At 36.2% G+C, this 19,870-nt stretch overlaps 1 protein-coding gene across 1 annotated transcript in view; it reads left to right on the top strand.

Moving 5' to 3' along the window:
* itgbl1 (integrin, beta-like 1) overlaps positions 1-19,870 on the top strand; it is a 61,901-nt gene that overhangs the window by 8,485 nt on the left and 33,546 nt on the right. The window contains exons 3-7 of the mRNA XM_065251779.2: positions 7,996-8,142; positions 8,790-8,912; positions 12,925-13,065; positions 17,989-18,129; positions 19,567-19,713. Coding sequence (XP_065107851.1) covers positions 7,996-8,142; positions 8,790-8,912; positions 12,925-13,065; positions 17,989-18,129; positions 19,567-19,713 — 699 coding nt within the window. The remainder of the gene's footprint in view (positions 1-7,995; positions 8,143-8,789; positions 8,913-12,924; positions 13,066-17,988; positions 18,130-19,566; positions 19,714-19,870) is intronic.

Here is a 19,870-nt window from a genome sequence, read left to right as displayed (position 1 = left end):
ACCATTTTTATGGAGGGGAAATGAGACAACATAAGAGGGTTAAACAGAAAGTGAGGGACAAATTAGGACAATTTTAAAAGCCAAATATGAAAATCTGTCATATACCTTCATGTTGATCTAAACCAGTAATTCTTAAAGTGTGGTCCGCAGACCACTAGTGGTCCGTCAAACCCCCCCAGTGGTCCGCCAAAAGATAACCTAAACTAGGCAAGTGTTTATAAATAGTCACTTATTTAAGTAGATTTTTAATGCACTTTTGAAACTGTGATATCAGTTCTTGCCATTCTGTTTTATTAACGTAAAAATTAGTCGGTTGCTAAACCAAAGAGGAGTCAAAAGAAAAGATCAAGCGTCAACTGAAAGCAGCTAAAATCCACATATCTATTAGTTTTTTAATGTACTAGTTTTTGTTTCATGTGTAAAATTCCTGTAATTTCAGTGATTTTGGACATTAATGGGAACATTTTTTTCAGCATTTTATTGTTACAATAGTTACAACCATAGACTTCATATACCCACCACCTCAGTTTTAAACTATTGACTCTTTGGAATGACATTAAGTGGAACCTAGGCTGTTACAGTATGTTTAATTGCAGTTTTTTTCACATCTGCAGTTTGTTGTTCATATTAAGATGCTACTCATTTCACATTAATTTTTCAAATGAAAGAAAATTCCTAGTATAATTTCTGAACATGGCATTGCATTTTGTGTTTAAAAAATTAGTTTTTGACTTGAAACAGTTGCATATTAAACTTAAATTTAGCTTATCCTTCCTATTATGTTGTTTTTTTTGGGGGGGGGTGTTAGAGTGAGATTTTGTTAGGTGGTCCTCAGAAAATTTTTGAAAAAAAAGTGGTCCTTGGGCTGAAAAAGTTTGAGAAACACTGATCTAAACCTAGGAGTTTTTTTCTTACTATAGGAGTCAATGGGTGTGACATCAACTGTGTGGTTACCATCATTTATCAAAATATCTTCTTTTGTATTGAAAAGTTTAGAACAACATGAGGGTGAGTAAATGATAAAAGAATTTTCATTATGAGATTAACTATTCCTTTAACATCTATCTATTAGAAGTCTCTATTTAAAAATACATACAAAATACAAGTTACATAAAAATTGCACAGTTTCTTGAGAATGAGCCACATATACATACAGTAGATATTAGACATGCATCAATGTATTGACCATCAATATTGTTGACAGATTTTTTATCAATTTAAAACCACTAGCATATCAGCTACATAGCATGAAAAGGGCAAATATAACAAACTGATTAATTAACTGCCTGAAGACAGCGATTTGTATTATGTGTGTTGCATAATCCACCATTTTTCTTAGGGTAGACTATGACATACTACGAAGCCCCTAAGGGGACATGGAGCAAAAATGTAATAAAGCTTAGTGTTGGGTGGGCACGTGAAACTATCGCATGCGCACGTGAAAATACCGAGTGTGCACATGAAAATATCGAGTGCGCACATAAAAATATCGTGTGTGCACATGAAAATATTGCGTGCGCACGTGAAACTTTCGCGTGCGCACGTGAAACTTTCGCTTTTACATGTGCATGCGATAGTTTCATGTAAGCATGTGAAACTAAACTTTTACAAAAAATTCTGCACATGAAGTTTTCGCGTGAGCACATGAAAGTTTCACGTGAGCACGCAAAACTTTCACTTGAGCACATGAAACTAAACTTTATATTTCTTTACTCCAATGTCACCTTAGGGGCTCGGTAAAATAAAAACCAAAACAAAGTGAAATCTGTACAGAATAGTTGAAAAGAATAGTTCACTCAAAAAAATGAAAATTCTGTCATCATTTATTCACCCTCATGTTGTTCTAAACCTATATAAGTTTCTTTATTCTGTTTAACACAGAAGATATTTTGATAAATGATTGACTTCCATAGTATTTGTTTTTCCTACTATGGAAGTCAACAGGTACCAAACAACTGCGTGGTTACCATCATTTATTAAAAACACATGCAATATTTGTTTGTTTTTTAAATTGATACCAGCCAAACAAATTCCCATCTGTCACGCATCCGGCAACAGTTCTTGAATGCGTAGGTTAAGGGTGATGATGTTGTGCTACATGTACAATATGCTTGACATAACAGTAGTGATTATGACTCAGATGAACAAACAGGCACTCTGACAACCTCATGTCACCATTCAGTGCGGGTAGCTCACACAGAAGGTCTGATCCATACTTCAAATTACATGGAAAGGTCACATGCCTTCCGGGTTAATATGTGCTTGGTCATACAGTGGTAGAGGAAATTGTGTCCAAACAAGGGTCACAACTATGTCATTTCACTGCAAATATGAATGGCGAGGCTGACAATTACACTTTAATTTCCTCTATGGTCTTTCAACAGCTGAAAAAATAAAGCCCAAATAAAATGTTAGAGGAGAAATGTATAAAACCATGAACCATAAGTAGCCGTTTCAAAGTCTAGGACTGCTTTTTGTATTTCATATTGCTTGTTCAGCCTTGTGTAATTTGATAATATATCACTTTGTCTATATCTGACTGTATATGTGGTGACAGTCATCAACAAAATATGTAAGAGGACCCAGAGAGCTAAATTGGGGAGGTGGATCTATATTGGATGTGGATCCAAACAGACTCATGCATCTTCCATACAGTATGAAAACCATGATTCAATCTATCAACACCATATGTGCCAACTGCCAAACATCAACTCTGACAAGTATCATAAATCATAGAATCATGCCTATAAACTTTGCCTATAAACTAAAACACTTATCCTTATTCTTTACATGATTTGGCCTGTCTTCATTGCTGCAGGTCTTTTAGGTATGAAGCATTATTAGCCAGGACAGATGTATCCTTCACATCCAGTGCAGCCCAGCACATGATCATTTTATGCTCTATGAGACAAAGTATGAGAGCAACAAGGGGAGTTTGTTTTATACTAAGCCACTGTTTAACAGGCTGCAGAGACCATGATTAATCAAAGGTTTGCTTAAATTTAAGCATAAATATATTATTTGAAGCATAAAATAGGGCTGAATGAAAGGCAATGTCAATTTAGATGGATTAAATAGCACCAAAAATAGTGATTGCATGCCTTAAAGTCGCTTCAGAAATGATGAGCATATTAATACTGAAACTTAAAAGATGGGTATTAATCTACAGTAGTGGTTCTCCTTAAATGGATACTACAGCCAAATATCAAAATTACCCCATGATTCACTCACCCTAAAGCAATCCAAGATCAATATGTCCATCATCTTTCAAAAGAACACATTTGGAATTTTTTAGTAGGCTAAATGTCCTTGCTCTTCCAAGTTTTATGGTTGTAAAAAACAAATTACTCCAAAAATTTATGCGATTTTGAATAGGATTTCAAATGACTAATAGCATTTTTGAACAAACCTCTTGCCACAGTTTTATTAAGCGATCACCCTATAAAAACCATACAGATAGAGGTAGACCGATTAATCGGTTTTGGAACAATTGTCTATCTGCAAAAAATCCATGGCAATTATTTTTCCGATTACATCCATTGCTCAGTCCCTCCAGAAAACATGATTTCATAATGCCCGCATTTTCGTAACAAAAATTCACATACATCTTAGCAGAAAGTTGAAAAAGTAACATAATTACTAGTTCCGCAGTTTTTGCATGTGCATAAACAACAGCAGGAACCTAAGTTTGTCATCAAGGCTGAAAGGACAATAATATTACTAGTACCTCAAACAGTTACACAAAAATACACGCAGATAAATCCAACCAAAATATTTAATGTCATGATTATTACTATTGATGTGCATTGTTAAAGCGTAACTAAACCCCTGGTCAGAGCCTGACTCCACCCACTGGCAATATTTGAAAAATGCAAGAAAAGTGGGCAGATCCGAATGGAGATAGAGGGGACGAACTAAGCTCGTACCAAGTGTGTGGTGAGATCGTAACAAGGGCGTGGTGAGCTTGAACCTGCCTACGTCACGAGTCATTTTTTGGACCCAACATCCAATAGGAAAATTCAACTGCAGTAGCCACCGTTCAACCTGAGGAGGGCAGCAATCAGACGTTTTTACACCATATATTGTAGTATTGAAACACTTTATATCCAAATGTCAAAAAACTTACTAAAATCAATGAACAGCACTAATAAAGCATCATTCTTACAGATGATTAACTAAAAAAAGTTGGTTAAGGGTTTAGTTACTCTTTAATTTCCAGCTGGTTACTTTTATCCATATTTTAAGTTAATAATGAGTGAAAGCTAACTATATGCAGCTGTCGGCTATATTAACATATTCAATAAATCGAAATCTGATTTCAGTTCTTTTTTATCATCACTGCAATGCATCTTTTGTTATTATGATTAGATAATCATTAAGTTTTAAAACAGAAACAAATAAAGTACAAGACTACACATACATTTATGTCATTTGAATTTTACCAGTGAGAGTATTTCGCAGAGGTATTTACTGCAATACTTAATATAATGAATATATTTTTATTTAAACATTTATTTCAATTAGCACATTTTCATGGTTCAGTACTTTTGTTTTATTTCACTTTGAATATGATGTTTGTTTTTTATCCATTATCCATTTTAAAAACTATCGGTCGATTAATCAGTTTTTGGCAATAGGGACCAACTTAGTTATCAGTATCTGGGTGATTCTCACGAAATCCAGATTTAGAAGGTGTCTAGCATCAGAATTTTTAAAAAGCCCTTGAAGCCATTTTTTTTTTTTTTTTTGCACATAGCAAAAGATTAAGGTCTGAACTTACTATAATCATTATTTTTAGAGGATTATCATTACCGCAACATAATATTACATTAAATATATGCATTTACAACTCATGTTTCGGTAATGAGAACTAAAAAGTTGTCTAAGTACTATGACAAACAAAATTTTAACTTTTATCTGGAGAGAAAAAATAAGAACTGCTTACCTGGTAGCCATCTTGAGTGTCACAGTCAATTATGTCCCTTCCAACAATTTTTTTTTTTTTTTTTGATAGTCTTAGTTCCTTGAGGGCTAAAACAATGATTGAAATTGTTGCGGAGGATGAGAAAATTGGTCTTGGACACATTTATATTCCTTATTATTGTCTCTACATTTACCAATGATCACCAAATACCATGTTTCTTTACTGTAAATGTTTATAGTATAACATGCACTTAAGCTTTTTTTTATATTTTTTATTTATAAATATTTTCATGTCAAAGAATCCAACTCCAGTCATGGACACGTTGCGGTAATAAAATTTTCCCCTTAAATGTGGAAAAAAACTACAAAATTGGTTTGTAAGATATCATTTGAAATCATGTGCAAAATAGTACATGAAGAGATGTTTGTAATTGTAAGCTTCTTATTTTGATAGCATTTACTTTTTTATCAAAATGTTTCATGACAGTCTAATTTCGTGAGAATCAGCAATCTGTAAAATCCACAATCGGACAACCTCTACATAAAGACATCTAAACCTTTGCAATTATATTTTACTTTATTCTTGCTAAATCAGCAGATATATATATTTTAGCCTAAAATCTTTTACCTTAAAATCACAGATTGTTCTGAAAGTTCCTATACTGATTTGCTGAAGGGCAATTCTGAGAAAGTTTTGTCTATTTCTGACTCACAAGATAAATCATTGTATCATTTATTTGCATCAGGATGTCAAGTTTATATTCTTGGTCACTCTTGATTTTTTTGGTGGTCATCAGTATTTCACACAGGCAGCACTGTTTGTGATTGCAAAACAACAGACATTAGACAGACATGTGATGGCTCATTAATCTGCTCGCCATACAATTTATCTGATAAGAACGCACCATCTATTAATACTTTTCACAGCTGCTAGAATGAGTCATACAGCTTAGGGTAGCTACACTGTCGTATTGGCCCATCAGCAGGCTGGGGGTAAATTATGCCCCTGATGGGCCAGAATTAGGGAGATGGTGGACAGCCAGGACCAAACTCTTCCACCCACATAATAGTGGGTGGCAATTAATATGTCAAAGAGATTGTGTTGACATACAGAATTGAGCTCTGGCATCAATGATGTTCAAGTGGTACATGACTAGGAATTTGAAGAGCACATTATAGGACACTGAATGTAAAAGATTTGTTAAGTCAAACATACTAAAAAGGTAAAGCCTGCTCTTTGTTGTAGTTGACTAACCAAAGTTTACTGGTGGCTGGTACAAGCTGCTGGTGGATCATTTAAATACCACAAGTATGGCAAGGGTTAACCCAGTTAGAGCTTGTAGCCCTTATAAAAATCTATTGTCATAAACATACATTTTAATCTTTGACATGACCTTACTCAGTTAATATTAAAGATATCAGGGTAATATTTTAAAGCGGACATATCATGAAAATCTGCCTTAATGTTTAAGTGCTATAATTGGGTTCCCAGTGCTTCCATCAACCTAGAAAATGTTAAAAAGAACAACCCAGTAACTTAGTTATGGTAAACCACTCTCTGCAAGCATGTGAAAAAATAGGTCATTGAAATTTGGCTGCCTTTGTGATGTCAGAAGGGGAAAATATCGCCCCTTAATCTGCACTATCCAACCACAGCACTGCCATTTAGTTCAGAGATCAGCTCATTTGCATTTAAAAGGACACACCAAAAAATTGCACATTTTTGCTCACACCTACACAGTGGTAATTTTAAACATTTTATAATAAATTATCTATATGGTATTTTGAGCTAAAACTTCACATATGTACTCTGGGGACACCAAAGATTTATTTGACATCTTAAAAAAGTCTTGTGAAATGCCTCCTTTAAGACTGGCTCACAAATATGGACTGTGGAGTCGTGCAAAACAGAAATCATGTTTGCATGAAGATGGATGCTGTTGACCCACTGCTAAGCACCTGATCTGCATTTTTTCATACCCGACCAATGTCTTAACGTGTCTAATACCAATTTGTTTTCAATCTACATCGCACAAGATAGATGTATCCTCCATTTTGTATTAGCATAATACTTGCCTTTTCCTTCAGATTGGTGATAAAACACTGAATGTTTGTGACAAGCAGCCAAGGCACTCTGGTAATGAGTACAGGAGCAGAACAAGGCTATTGTTAAGGACTGATGGATAGCCCGTGAAGATGACATCAAATTTACATGATGGATTAGAGCAGGGAGTGATTGAGGATGACACTTCAGTCTGTGGCTAAAGGAGCTGGATTTATAATAACAGGACACATTTGTGTCATATTGTGGCCGTGGTTTTTCTACATCCAATTTCATTCATGCAGTTGTGAATAATGATGGGCAATCATAACTGTGGTCTGAAAAAAATCCTCTCTCCTGTTCTTTGTTATTTTTGAAATCAATTCTTTGAACCCCTGTTACATGCAGATGGAGCAGTGGGAGATACATGGAAAATGAGCAAAAATATATTATTTTAGTACTGGTAGTGCATAGATTGACTTATGTTTTTGGTCACTTTTGGCTAAAAGAAGTACCACATATTGTGCTTGGCATTATTAAAGAAAAAATTCACCTAAATATGCAAATTCTCTCATAATTTACTCACCCTCATGCCATCCTAGGTGAAAAAAGGTGTACTTCCTTTCTGCAGTTCAACACAAATTAATAATTTTATATTAAATTGCTGTAATCTCTTATTTTGGGTTGGGTAGCAGACCTCTGGCATACAGTGTTGTGCAACTGCATGATATTTATAAAGTAAATGGAAACCATGCGCGATTGTCAACACCTTTCAACTGTGAATCGCACCCAATCTACAGTAAGTAAGGGTTCATATGCAAGGAGTGTTAATGACCTGCACATAACCCTACCCCCTCCCAACCACCCTAACCTTCCAAATGTGCCACTAATCGCAAAGTCCAGCTCTCGTTGTTTCCTCCTGTTGGTATCATCACTTAATATTTGTCAGTTTAACTTTTACATTGTGGGTTTGGATGACCACATGGTAATCAAAGCAATCAATAAATGTATGTTGTATGTTTCCACTTCAGATCACGGACTGTGTAAATGTGGAAAGTGTTTTTGTGATGAGGACTGGTTTGGGGAATCTTGTCAGTACCAAGAAGAATGTTCCCTCTCCACCAAAACAAGCAAAGACCTCTGCCGAAATGCCCAGGGTGTAGTTTGCTCCAACGCAGGTAAATGTTTTATATTTGAAACATAATATTAACTTCTATACAGACCATCGATATCTTTAGGAGATATTTCATTTATATGCAGTGCAAACATTTACCAATGAAGGTACACGTGTACAGTATATAATGACATAATTGCTTATATAACTTTCTTGTATTAAGCAAATCAGATTATACCTTATGATACTATAAATCACTCAATTGACTTTCATTATGTCTTAATTGTGTCTTAGTATATGGCCAGAGAAAACATAGCCAGCTACAGAGCATTTTAATAATCCAACTGCATATCTATATATCAGCCTTGCTAACAGTCACATCATATTACATGCAGTTGTGCAAACAAGCTTTCCATCCTCAAAGTAGCCAAGGAAATAAAGCAGCTTGCTTGGATTTCACACTTTGACCCAGCTCTTCCATTTAACCCTTACTCTGAACATTAACTTGGATTGATGTGGGTTTGAGGTTTATGTTCCTCAAGAGAAAAGGAGCAGATCCCAAACCCAGCTGGTTTTGCAGATGTGCAGATAAAAGTGTGTCTGTGTGGTTTGCCTGTGTACTGCTTAAGTTCAGGTGCATTTGTGCGTGCATGTGTGATGCTGTGGAGGGGGACAGCATCAATCTCTGACATTGATGTGTCTGGTCGACAGGCACCTGTCACTGCGGCAGCTGCATGTGCAAAGACCCAGATGGGAAGGGTCTGATCAGCGGACGCTACTGCGAGTGTGACGACAGCGAATGTTTAGATGAAGACTCCGGAGAAGTGTGTGGAGGTATGACAAGAGGACGACTGATACTTCATTTGTGTTATACATACACTTACAGTATACGTAAACTGTTACTTAACATGTTATTGTTAAAGTCGCAATGAAGTTCAATTGAAAACTGTAATTTGTTTTGGAATATTGTGGGGTTTTTTTCTTTAAAGATGACTTTTCTGTGAGCTTCATTATTTAAAAAAAAAATTATGTGCCCTAATATACACTAGTCAACATTCGAAGTGGATCAAAACCTTTAATAAATGTTTACATAAAACCAATCCCTAATACCCATTCTTGTCTTAGAACAACTTTGATAAACTTTTTTGATCCACTTCAAATGTTGACTAGTATACTTAAACAAATTTAATAAATGTAAACAAAAATCTCCTTCCCTCTTCGAAATGATCTTTCTTTACTTCCGGTATGGTCCAGGTAAAGATGGCAGCAACATGAACCAACTTCAAATAATCCAATCATTTCTTGGTGGACAAATTCAAATAATTTCAGAAGCCATTTCACTTGGATATATGTCACCATGTGGAAAAAAGACAATCACTACTTCCGTTTCATGGCGACTTTAACATTTTGTTTACTTGCACATTTACAACCATAGTCATTATACTGCTTAAAGTTACAGTGTTTATATTATATATTTGCTTGCACATGTGTGCCTTACAAATATAGTATTTTTAAATTGCTTATTTTCAAATAATTATGTAATAATTGACTTAATATTATAATGCAGCGATGGAGGCACATGCAATTTTGTTTTCAGAAGTTCGAAAATATAAAATGATCTATTGATATCTGCAAACAAATGATGCTGGGTGTTTTCTCAAGATTGACCTCAGTTTTTCATCCATTTTTGCAAAAGTTTTTTGTATGAGCCAGCTTGGGAGGATACCCAAATAACTCTTTATTTGTATTTTTTTTAATGTTGTAGTAGAACAAATTTCTTCTTGTCAATAGCTGCGTTTCCATTAGATTAGATTTGGGCAAAACTTTAGCGTTATTTTCTAAATGTCAAAAAAACAAATTGCTAAATGACAGCATATCACGGTGGGAAACACAGAATAATGAAAACTAAAGGAGAACCCAAACGCAGACACGAAATACAAAAATAAACTATGATTTATTAATAAAGAACAGAAATACCCACGAGGGGGTAAAACAGAATATAAACCAAACACTGTGGTAGGATACAAACTTAAACAGGAACAAAACAGGAACTTGAAACAGAGCACACGGAATACGAGGAAACTCTGAACATTCAACAACGCACGCGCACAACACAGAGAACGCGAGGGCATTATAAAGACAGCACATCAATGGGGAACAGGTGAACCTAATAATCACGTAAGACACGAGTACATAAGGGAGTAGGGTGAAAGTGACAAGACACTGGGAACACGTGTCACACATACATGATGTGAAAACACACGTGTTCCCACGTAAACACAATGCTGCCATAGCCTTGCCCTCTAACATCCGACCTGGATAATAACCAAGGTCAGGCAAGACCATGACAGCCACAAAACACTGGGAACAGGTGGAAGCCACACAAACTATATGACTCCACATGCTCCCACACAGAACATAGTACTGTCATGGTCTTGCCAAATACACTCAGACCTGAGTCTATTACGAAAGGTCTGGCAAGCCCATGACACAGCATTTCCATTAAGCGATATTATGCGACTAAAATATACTTTGGTTGTCTTACGATAAGTCATTCCCAAAACCATGGCGATATGTGTGTTCGACTTTATATGGCACTGCACAGAACAACATGCAGATGACATCAAAATATATTTGCCAGTTTTGAAATACAGAGCAACTCAATAGCATACAGAGCAGTCGACTCTCAAATCGTCGAAACCAAATTTTTATATCATGCCTTTGTCTGGTTTTTGTTCCGCCACATGAAGTCAAATACACCTCTTCTGTCTTGTTGTCCAACCAAACTGTGCCATGCATGTGAAACAAGTCAGGTGACCTGAAAAAGTGTTTCAATTGCAGTTTTACAATATATTCCTTTTTTAAATTGCTTGAAAAACCAAACGTAAAAACTTTTTTGTGATATTAACCGTATTTTCCAGACTATAAATTGCTCCGGAGTATAAGTCGCATTAATCAGAAATGCATGAAGACGAAAAAACATATTTAAGTTGCAGTGGATACTTCGCATTTATTTCGAAAATTATTTCACAAAATCCAAACCGAAGAACAGACATTTAATCTGGAAAGACAAATTATTCAACTAAACAATAGCACACAGTACAGTAACGCAATACAACGTAACACAAACAGTTAATACAATGTAATATAAACAGCTATTTACACAATAGCATACAGAACATACCTGGAAGGCTGAATAGGCTAAATGAACAGAACAAGCCAACACGCATCAAGTTCGCAGGCTCGTCATTCTACATCACTGAATTCATTGAATTAAAGCAACACTATGTAGTTTTTTTACCTTTAAATAATGTCTCTAAAATTATTTCAGTGATAGAACAACTTTTAACTGGACAAATTGTACTGTTGCTGCAACCTGAGCAGCCTCCTAGCTGCTACAAGCACACTCTGAAAGTGGCGGTGAAGGGTAGGAAACACAGCCCCGCCCCTCCCCCCGCCTGCAGAAGAGTGTCTGATACCAGGCACTGTTGCGCTTTTCAACCACATGGGGGAGCTGTAAGTCATTTTTACATGGAAACTACAAAGTGTTGCTTTAAATAAATACAGGAGCAGCATATAGTGGACTCTTGTGGCTGTAGACGGTAATGTTGTCTCTTGGTTTATATATGTCAAAATTAATTCATACTGACTTACAAGTCGAACCTGACAAAAACCCCGCAGGACCAGCCAAACTATAAAAAAGTGTGACTTATATTCTGGGAAATAAGGTATGTGAAATTGCTGTGTTTCCAATGGGCACATTTTAATTTTGCTATTTCAATTTGCACAATTTGCAGCTTTAGATAGTATGACAAAGACTATATTATTACATTAAGGGCCGGTTTCCCGGACAGGGATTAGACTAGTCCTAGATTTAAACACTTTTAAGAGCTCTCCAAACTGAAAACAGCTTGCACTGACATATCTTAAAATACATCAGTGCCGTTTGTTTTACCTCAAAATGCACACAGATAATGTTTTTAGTAAGGCATGTTTGTTAAAACTAGTTATATTTCCTAATTAAACTAAGGCCTAGTCCTGTATTAAGCTAATCCTGGTCCGGGAAACCGCCCCTATATATTATTTAGATTACATTAACACTTATTTATTTAGCAGATACTTTTATCCTAAATGATTAACAAATGACAGGTCATTAAATATTGATGCTAATAATCTTTAAAAAAATATATAATTATATAATAATCTTTATATAATATATGATATTGTTTATTTGTCTCTGGCAGAGGCAGCTATGCTGTAAGCACAATACACACACAATCACTGTAATGTAATTTAAAAAAGCATGATACCTTGTGGAAGTATCATGATACGGAAGTGGCTTTATTGCCTTATTTTCCCCGTAGTCGTATATCCGAGTGAAAAGGCTTGAAATAAATGTATAAAATGAAATCAATGAAATAATGTAGGGCTGAATTTGAATTTGTCCATCAAGATCTAATTGGATCGTTTGAAGTTGGGTCTTGTTGCTTATTGCTAATTGCAGCACCCTGCCCACCTGCAATACCATACGACCGGAAGTAAAGAGAGATCGTTTTGAGGAGGGGAGGAGATTTGCATTTACGATTAGAGATTATGAGGGCACATGAAAAAAAACAATGAAGCTCACAGATAAGACATTTGTAAAAATATCACAATATTCCAAAACAAATGACAGTTTTTCATTTTATTTTCATGGCCTATTTGAAATGATTAAATGTGAATTATATACACTGAATATAATGCTATGTATGGCAATATATACGGCAATGGTGGTACAATGTGATAAAAAACAGGAAGTCTGAAACTGAATTTGTTTTTTTCTTTCACCCTTCATTGGTGGTTGCAGGCCATGGAAAGTGTTACTGTGGAAACTGTTACTGCTCGGCTGGTTGGCATGGAGATAAATGTGAATTCCAGTGTGACATCAGCCCATGGGAGAGTAAACGTAGATGCACATCTCCAGATGGCAAGATCTGCAGCAACAGAGGTCTGTGTTTGTGCATGCATTTACCATACGCTGTCATATCCAGCATTCCCTATATTCATCATTTTACCCTTTAATCTTTACTGATTATAGATTATTTTACATTAGCCTTAGTTATTGTACTGTATATGACATTTTTTTATTTTAAGGGGGTTTTCCCACAAATAAATATGTCTGACTCTAGCATATACACCACAGGTAATTTCACTTGGCAAGCACAAATGAATGGTGGACATTGCTGTCTCCATTAAGATATATCAGGCTGCCAAAACATTGGCTCTCATATTGCCGGGGAACCTCCGGGGAGTCTCTCTGAAATTGATTACAGCAGAAGTGGTACACAGCATAAACTCAACCTCAGATCTCAACCTCTGTCTGTGGTTATGAAACCTTCCCGCAGACCATAGGCACTCATGAGAAGCAACCACATTGGTTTTCAAGATCAAAAGGTGAAATCGTAACATTTGTTTAAAAAAAGGAATGACATTAAACCAAGAGTTACTTTTGGAATATGTCCTCTTATGGCTTTCCTGCACATTATACAGTAGTGACCAAAAGTGAAGTCCATGCTCTGCTCTTTATTCAAATACTTTATAAAATATTAATAAAATATATGTGACTTTTAAAAATATAATATAATATCTAAAAATATATCACTTAGTAAATCATCCTACAGTACATAATGTAAAGAACATTCTGTGAAATTATAATATTGATTTCTTAAGATCATGTCAAATATTATTAAATAAATTATAGTGAAATTAATAGCTGAAATCAAACTTGGATGTGCATTATCTCAGAATTTGATATTAAGACTTGCTTTTACAGGCAGGGTCACATATTGTATACATATAGGTAACGTCAGTCCTGGAGTGCCGATGTCCTGCAATTTTTGCTCTGACCCTGATCAAACCTCGCCCACCTGTAGTTTTCAGGTGACTCTTTAGATCTTGATTAGCTTGTTCAGGTTTGTTTGATTAGAGCTTGAGCTAAACTCTGCAGGACATCGGCACTCCAGGATTGATGCTGCCTACCCCTGGTATACAGGTTGCATTGTTGCTTGAAGCTTAGCTTTATAAAACATGCTCAATGTGTATAAAGACTAAGTCCAAGACAATGACTACAAAATATTACCTCACAAGATTATCAACAAATAAACCTGTACTGTATGCTTCATTACCTGTGAGATTTTTGTTTTCGTGTACTTGAAATTAAACCTAGATTCCCTAATGGCTGGTTTGCCCTTTTTGCCAAATTATTTTGTCTAATAATTTTTTTAAAGTTTTGTTTTTTGTCCATTTTGTACCAGACACCTCATATTGTGGTTTAATCTAACCTGGGGGGACATTAAAACAAGTATTGTACAAATTTCCCCCCGGACATCATTGTTGGCCATTATTGTATATCCAAACATAAAATCTATGCACAAAGCAAAAGGGGAGACTTAAGTTTAAGCTTATTTTTTGCATCTGCTACAGCTCATTATAAGGCGGTGTTGTTGCCTATTGGTTCAATAGGTTGACAGGTAAGCAAGGTTTAACTCCTTGATCTATAAATGAATATTCACCAATTCAATTAAATTTTATTTATATAGCGCTTTCACAATTGTTAATTGTTTCAAAGCAGCTTTGCATTAATAGATGTAGGAAAAGCATAGAAAAGCGAGTGTAGTAGTAATGTAACGTATACAGTAAAGTAAAAAGTTAAACTAAATTTGGCGGACTCTCCAGGGGATGAAAAAAACCCCTAGGAGAAAAACCCTCCTGGCTAGTTCAGGGGGAAAACTTCTAGGAGGAGAAAAACCCCTGAGAGATATATATATATTTATATATATATAAATACTATCAGGGTATGTGAACGGGTAAACAAATTAAACTGGTTCCGCCGGTGGTCATTGGTCAGGCATCGGATGGGCATCACGTTGAAGGATGGTCAGTAGATCAGTGGTGTGATGACCTTCACAGCAGCAGGAACTGGGTCTGGAACTGTTTGTCTCATTGTCCTCGGGGTCGAGGACGAGACAGGGAGAGAGAAACAGAATCATATTAGCGTAGGGGCCATTCACATGTAATGCAAGTGCCACACAGTGGTGTGTTTTAATATTTGCTCGGTTACAGACAGGCTTACTATTGCGGCATAAGTATATTACCCAAATGAGTTATGTGAATGCTTTGTTCTAGACAAACTTACTATTGCGGGATAAGTACATTTACTGGACATTTTATGTGAATGCTTTGTTAAAGAAGAATGTCTTAAGTTAAGATTTAAATTGATCGACTGTGTCTGATACTCGAACATTATTTGGTAAATCATTCCAGAGCTTATAGGGGCTAAGTAGGAAAAGGATCTAAGGATCTACCACCTTTAGACATTTTTGATATTCTAGGGATAATTAAGTGGCCAGAATTTCGTGATCGCAGTGTACATGATGGATTGTATTCTGATAGTAATTTGTATATACGAGGGTGCTAGGCCATTTAAGGCTTTGTAGGTGATTAGTAATATTTTAAATTGTATGCGATATTTAACTGGTAGCCAGTGTAAAGATGCCAGGACTTATGTGGTCATACTTTTAGATCGAGTAAGCACTCTTGCGCCCTCGTTTTGACCGTAGACCTTAATTTAAGCTTAGGTTGCTTCAGAATCTGTAGTGGGTTTACATTGACATTTATGCATTTATACAAGCAATTATTTATTCATTATTTGTGTTCCCTGGGGATCAAACCCATAAACTTTGTGTTGCTAACAAAACAGTACGTTTGACCCCCAAAGTTTTTGGCAAGTGTGATAGCTTAAGCTATATAGAAGTATATCTGTTCTATATACATTCAAACCACATTTATACCTTTTCAACCAGCAATACTGATGTAACACAACTGCCACTCAATAAATTAATGTAGTTATTTTGTGTAAATAAACTTACAGTCTTGTAATTCTATAAACCAAACGAGTCAAAAAGATGCTTTTATAACGAGAGATTATGACAGTGTCGCTCCAAAAAACTGCAATTGTTTGTATCAATTCACGTGGTGAAAGACTTCCATTATTTTGGACACTTTTAAGCTATCCATCTTCATTTTCCATATTTTATATTCTGTTTAAACCCTTCAATTATTCGTCTGTGAATGGCAGGTCTCAGCGGATCACTGCTATTGTGTTAAATGACAGCCTCTTTTAGTCAGTCAACCTCTCAATCCATAAAGTAACTTGCCCTTCACTTTAAACTACAAGCCGGCAGAGGTATTCATTAATAACCTTTCTGGGACAAAAACGTAGCAAAATAAATGGGAGTATAAAACAATCTAATAAAAAATACCATAGCTCAGGTTAATAGTGAACAGGTGCAATGTTTATTAAAAAACAATAAAAAAACATATTATAAAGAAACTGGATGCGTACCAGATCCAAATAGTCACATTTTTATCTATGTAGAGATTAGTAGCTTGTGGTTGACTGTGTCAAATGTACTGGACAGTTCTAGGAAAACCAAAACCATGCAAAAATGAGTGAGTCAGCCTAGTGTCAGATGAATCGAGGAGTCTGCTTTGAAGCCGTAGCATGGTGTGTAAAATAGGTTGTTTTGGGTGAAGAAGTTTGATTTGCCCAAAAGCCTCAGTACTTTTGACATATCAAAGAGAAAAGAGATGGTTCAATGTTAAAATCAGGTGAAACAGAGCTGATGGTCAGTGTATTAATAATGACTGAGATAAGGTATTTGATAATCTCAGGCTACGTGAGATGAGAAGGTATTTAAGGTGAGGAGCTAACACTGAATCCTATACTCCTGTAATATATAGTTGAGAGGAACAGGATATTAGGATATTAAAAAGATCTCATCTGTAATTTTTCTTATGGCCATTATCTTGAGAAGTGATATAGTTATTTGAGTGCCCAAAAAAGTAACCACAAAATAATGAAGATGATATCCGGCTCCAAAAAGGACAAAAACGTACCATAGAAATAGTATTTTATTATGTGTACTGTAGCTATATTACAGATCATTTTATTTTTGGGAACACTGTTACTTTAAGGATACATTCAGTATCTGTATTTATTAGAGGACGGTTTTTAAAAGAACAGAAAATGGTGACAGCGGCTGTGGTTTCTCCACCGTGGAGCAGATAAGAGAAACAGGATTCCAGTTTTATACCCCAACTGGTCGGATTCATCAAAGTGATGGTGTTTCCCGCAGCTCTGTTGCCATGACTGTAACCCTGGCTGTAGATTAGCTGCGAGAGTAAGCATTCTCATCAGTCCCTGCCACGCATGCCCCCTTTATTGTCAGCTGGGCTCTGGAGGATTTAGGCCCCCATGAGAAATTTGACTTTTTAGCATCGCTTTAATTATAGTGCTGTGCAGCTAACTGTTTCAGTGAAGCCTTGCTTACATAGACAAAACAGTTGACGCCATTAAACCAATTAGAAGATGGCCATACCTGAGAGACTCGCCTCCTACAGCACCGGATTAAAGACCTTAAACATACAGTAGTACATCCCAGATGTTTCTTAATGTATTTTTTATTACGATCAATACGTTTAAAGCTCTCATGTATTTAACATGAGTTAAACTAAGGTAAGGTTTAATTAAAGAGATAATTCACTTAAAATTTTAAATGATGTCATCATTAACTCACCCTCATTTTGTTACAAACCTGTTTTGCTGAAGATTTTTTAAATGAAGCACCATTGAGTTTCATTGTAGGAAAAAATATAATGGAAGTCAATAATGCTCAAAAATGGTTTGGTTACAAACGATGCTGAATATATCTTCTTTTGTGTCCTTTGCAGAACAAATAATTTAATACAGGTGTGTAACAAAATGAGGGCGAGTAAATGATGACAGAATTTTATTTTAGGTAAACTATCCCTTAAGTTCATAAAGTGATACACATGGAGCTGAACCTTGACCTTCTGCCTCTCTATACAGGGACATGTGTATGTGGTGAGTGCACCTGCTATGATGTGGATCCTTCAGGAGACTGGGGAGACATCCACGGAGAGACCTGCGAGTGTGACGAAAGAAGTTGCCATGCCACGTATGACAGATACTCGGATGATTTCTGTTCAGGTGCAGCAGTTGTTCGTATATTCGCTGTTTATATAAAACAATTCACTCCACTTTTTTTCCAGCTCCCCTAGGGTTAAACATTTGGTTTGTTTTTACCATTTTGGAATCCATTCAGCCGATCTCCGGGTCTGGCGCTACCACTTTTAGCATAGCATAATCCATTGAATCTGATTAGACCATTAGCATTGCGCAAAAAATAATAATAAGAGTTTGGATATTTTTTCTATTTAAAACTTGACTCTTCTGTAGTTACATCGTGTACTAAGACCAGCAGAAAATTAAAAGTTGTGATTTTTCTAGGCAGATATGGCTGGGAACTATACTCTCATTCTGGCGTAATAATCAAGGACTTTGCTGCTGTAACATGGCTGCAGCAGGCGTAGTGATATTACGCAGTGCCCGAAAATAGTCCCCTGCTATTGAAAGTTACTAAGGGGACTATTTTTAGCTGCTGTGTAATATCATTGCGCCTCCTGCAGCCATGGTACAGCAAAGTTACATTTTCTGTCGGTCTTAGTACAAGATGTAACTACAGAAGAGTCAAGTTTTAAATAGGAAAAATATCCAAACCCTTTGGTTATTTTTCACTTTAGTTAATGGTCAAATCAGATTCAATGGATTATGCTAAGCTATGCTAAAAGTGGTACTGCCACTTTTTTCCTCCACCGGAGATCAGCTGAATGGATTCCAAAAAGGTAAAAATCAAATGGTTAACTGTAGGGGAGCTGAAAAATGAGCATATTTTCAAAAAAGTGGAGTGTGCCTTTAAAAAGAGGCCAGATGTAAAAGAAAAGACCTTTAAATGTTCAAAATCAGTTCTGGCTTCATCAAACCCCTCTCAGAAGGACATAGTTGACTGTACATTCCAAATTCCAGTAATGAAAATGTTGCTGAATAAGAGGGCCGTGTGAAACTATATACATTCACTCCACCTATATTTTAAGAAACGTAGGCCACGAGCTGTTTTTCGTTGCCGTAAGAACAACAAACATTTAACATCTGGTGCATTTTAATATGGGAGACAGTGATTGACAGACAGGAAATAAATGGAGATCAGAATGACAGCACACACTTGGCCAGACTCAAACCCAGGTTTCCCATGAGCATGATAATATGTCAAAGCATTTCGGCTCAACACTAAAGGGGAACATCTGTTTCTGATGCCAAGGAATAACTTTGTGGTCATACAGTATGTAGGGCTCACTACTGTGAGATTTAGTTTGCCTCTGTTCAGCCAGTCCTGTGAGCAGTGCCCTCTGACTTTGAATCCACACACAAATGCACAAACACACACACACACACACACACATGTGCGCATGCACACACACACATACACCACAGATGTCTTTGTCTCTATCCAGAGCAGCTTTAGGCGGACTTTCAGCTGATTGATCATCCATTAGAAGACTCTAAATCCTGCTATGTGCCTCTTTGAAGGTCACGGCCAGTGTAACTGTGGCAGGTGTGACTGCAAGGAGGGATGGGCTGGGAAGAAATGTGATCATCCTCTCTCCTGTTCACTCGCCATTGAGGCCAGTCTGAAGAAGTGTCGAGGAACCTCCAACCTGCCCTGTTTCGGCAGAGGTAAGTATAGCATCCATCTGTGCCAAAGTGAGTCCAATGCCAGCATTTTACATATCAGAAGTCTTATATTGCCGCAACAAATGGATATAGCATGATGTTGTACACAAAGTCTCAGGGCAAGTTTCAAAATACCTCAATATTTCTATATTACTAAAAT

This window comes from Paramisgurnus dabryanus, chromosome 15 (assembly GCF_030506205.2).
Source record: "Paramisgurnus dabryanus chromosome 15, PD_genome_1.1, whole genome shotgun sequence".
NCBI lineage: Eukaryota > Metazoa > Chordata > Actinopteri > Cypriniformes > Cobitidae > Paramisgurnus > Paramisgurnus dabryanus.
This window is presented reverse-complemented; position numbering and strand designations above follow the sequence as displayed.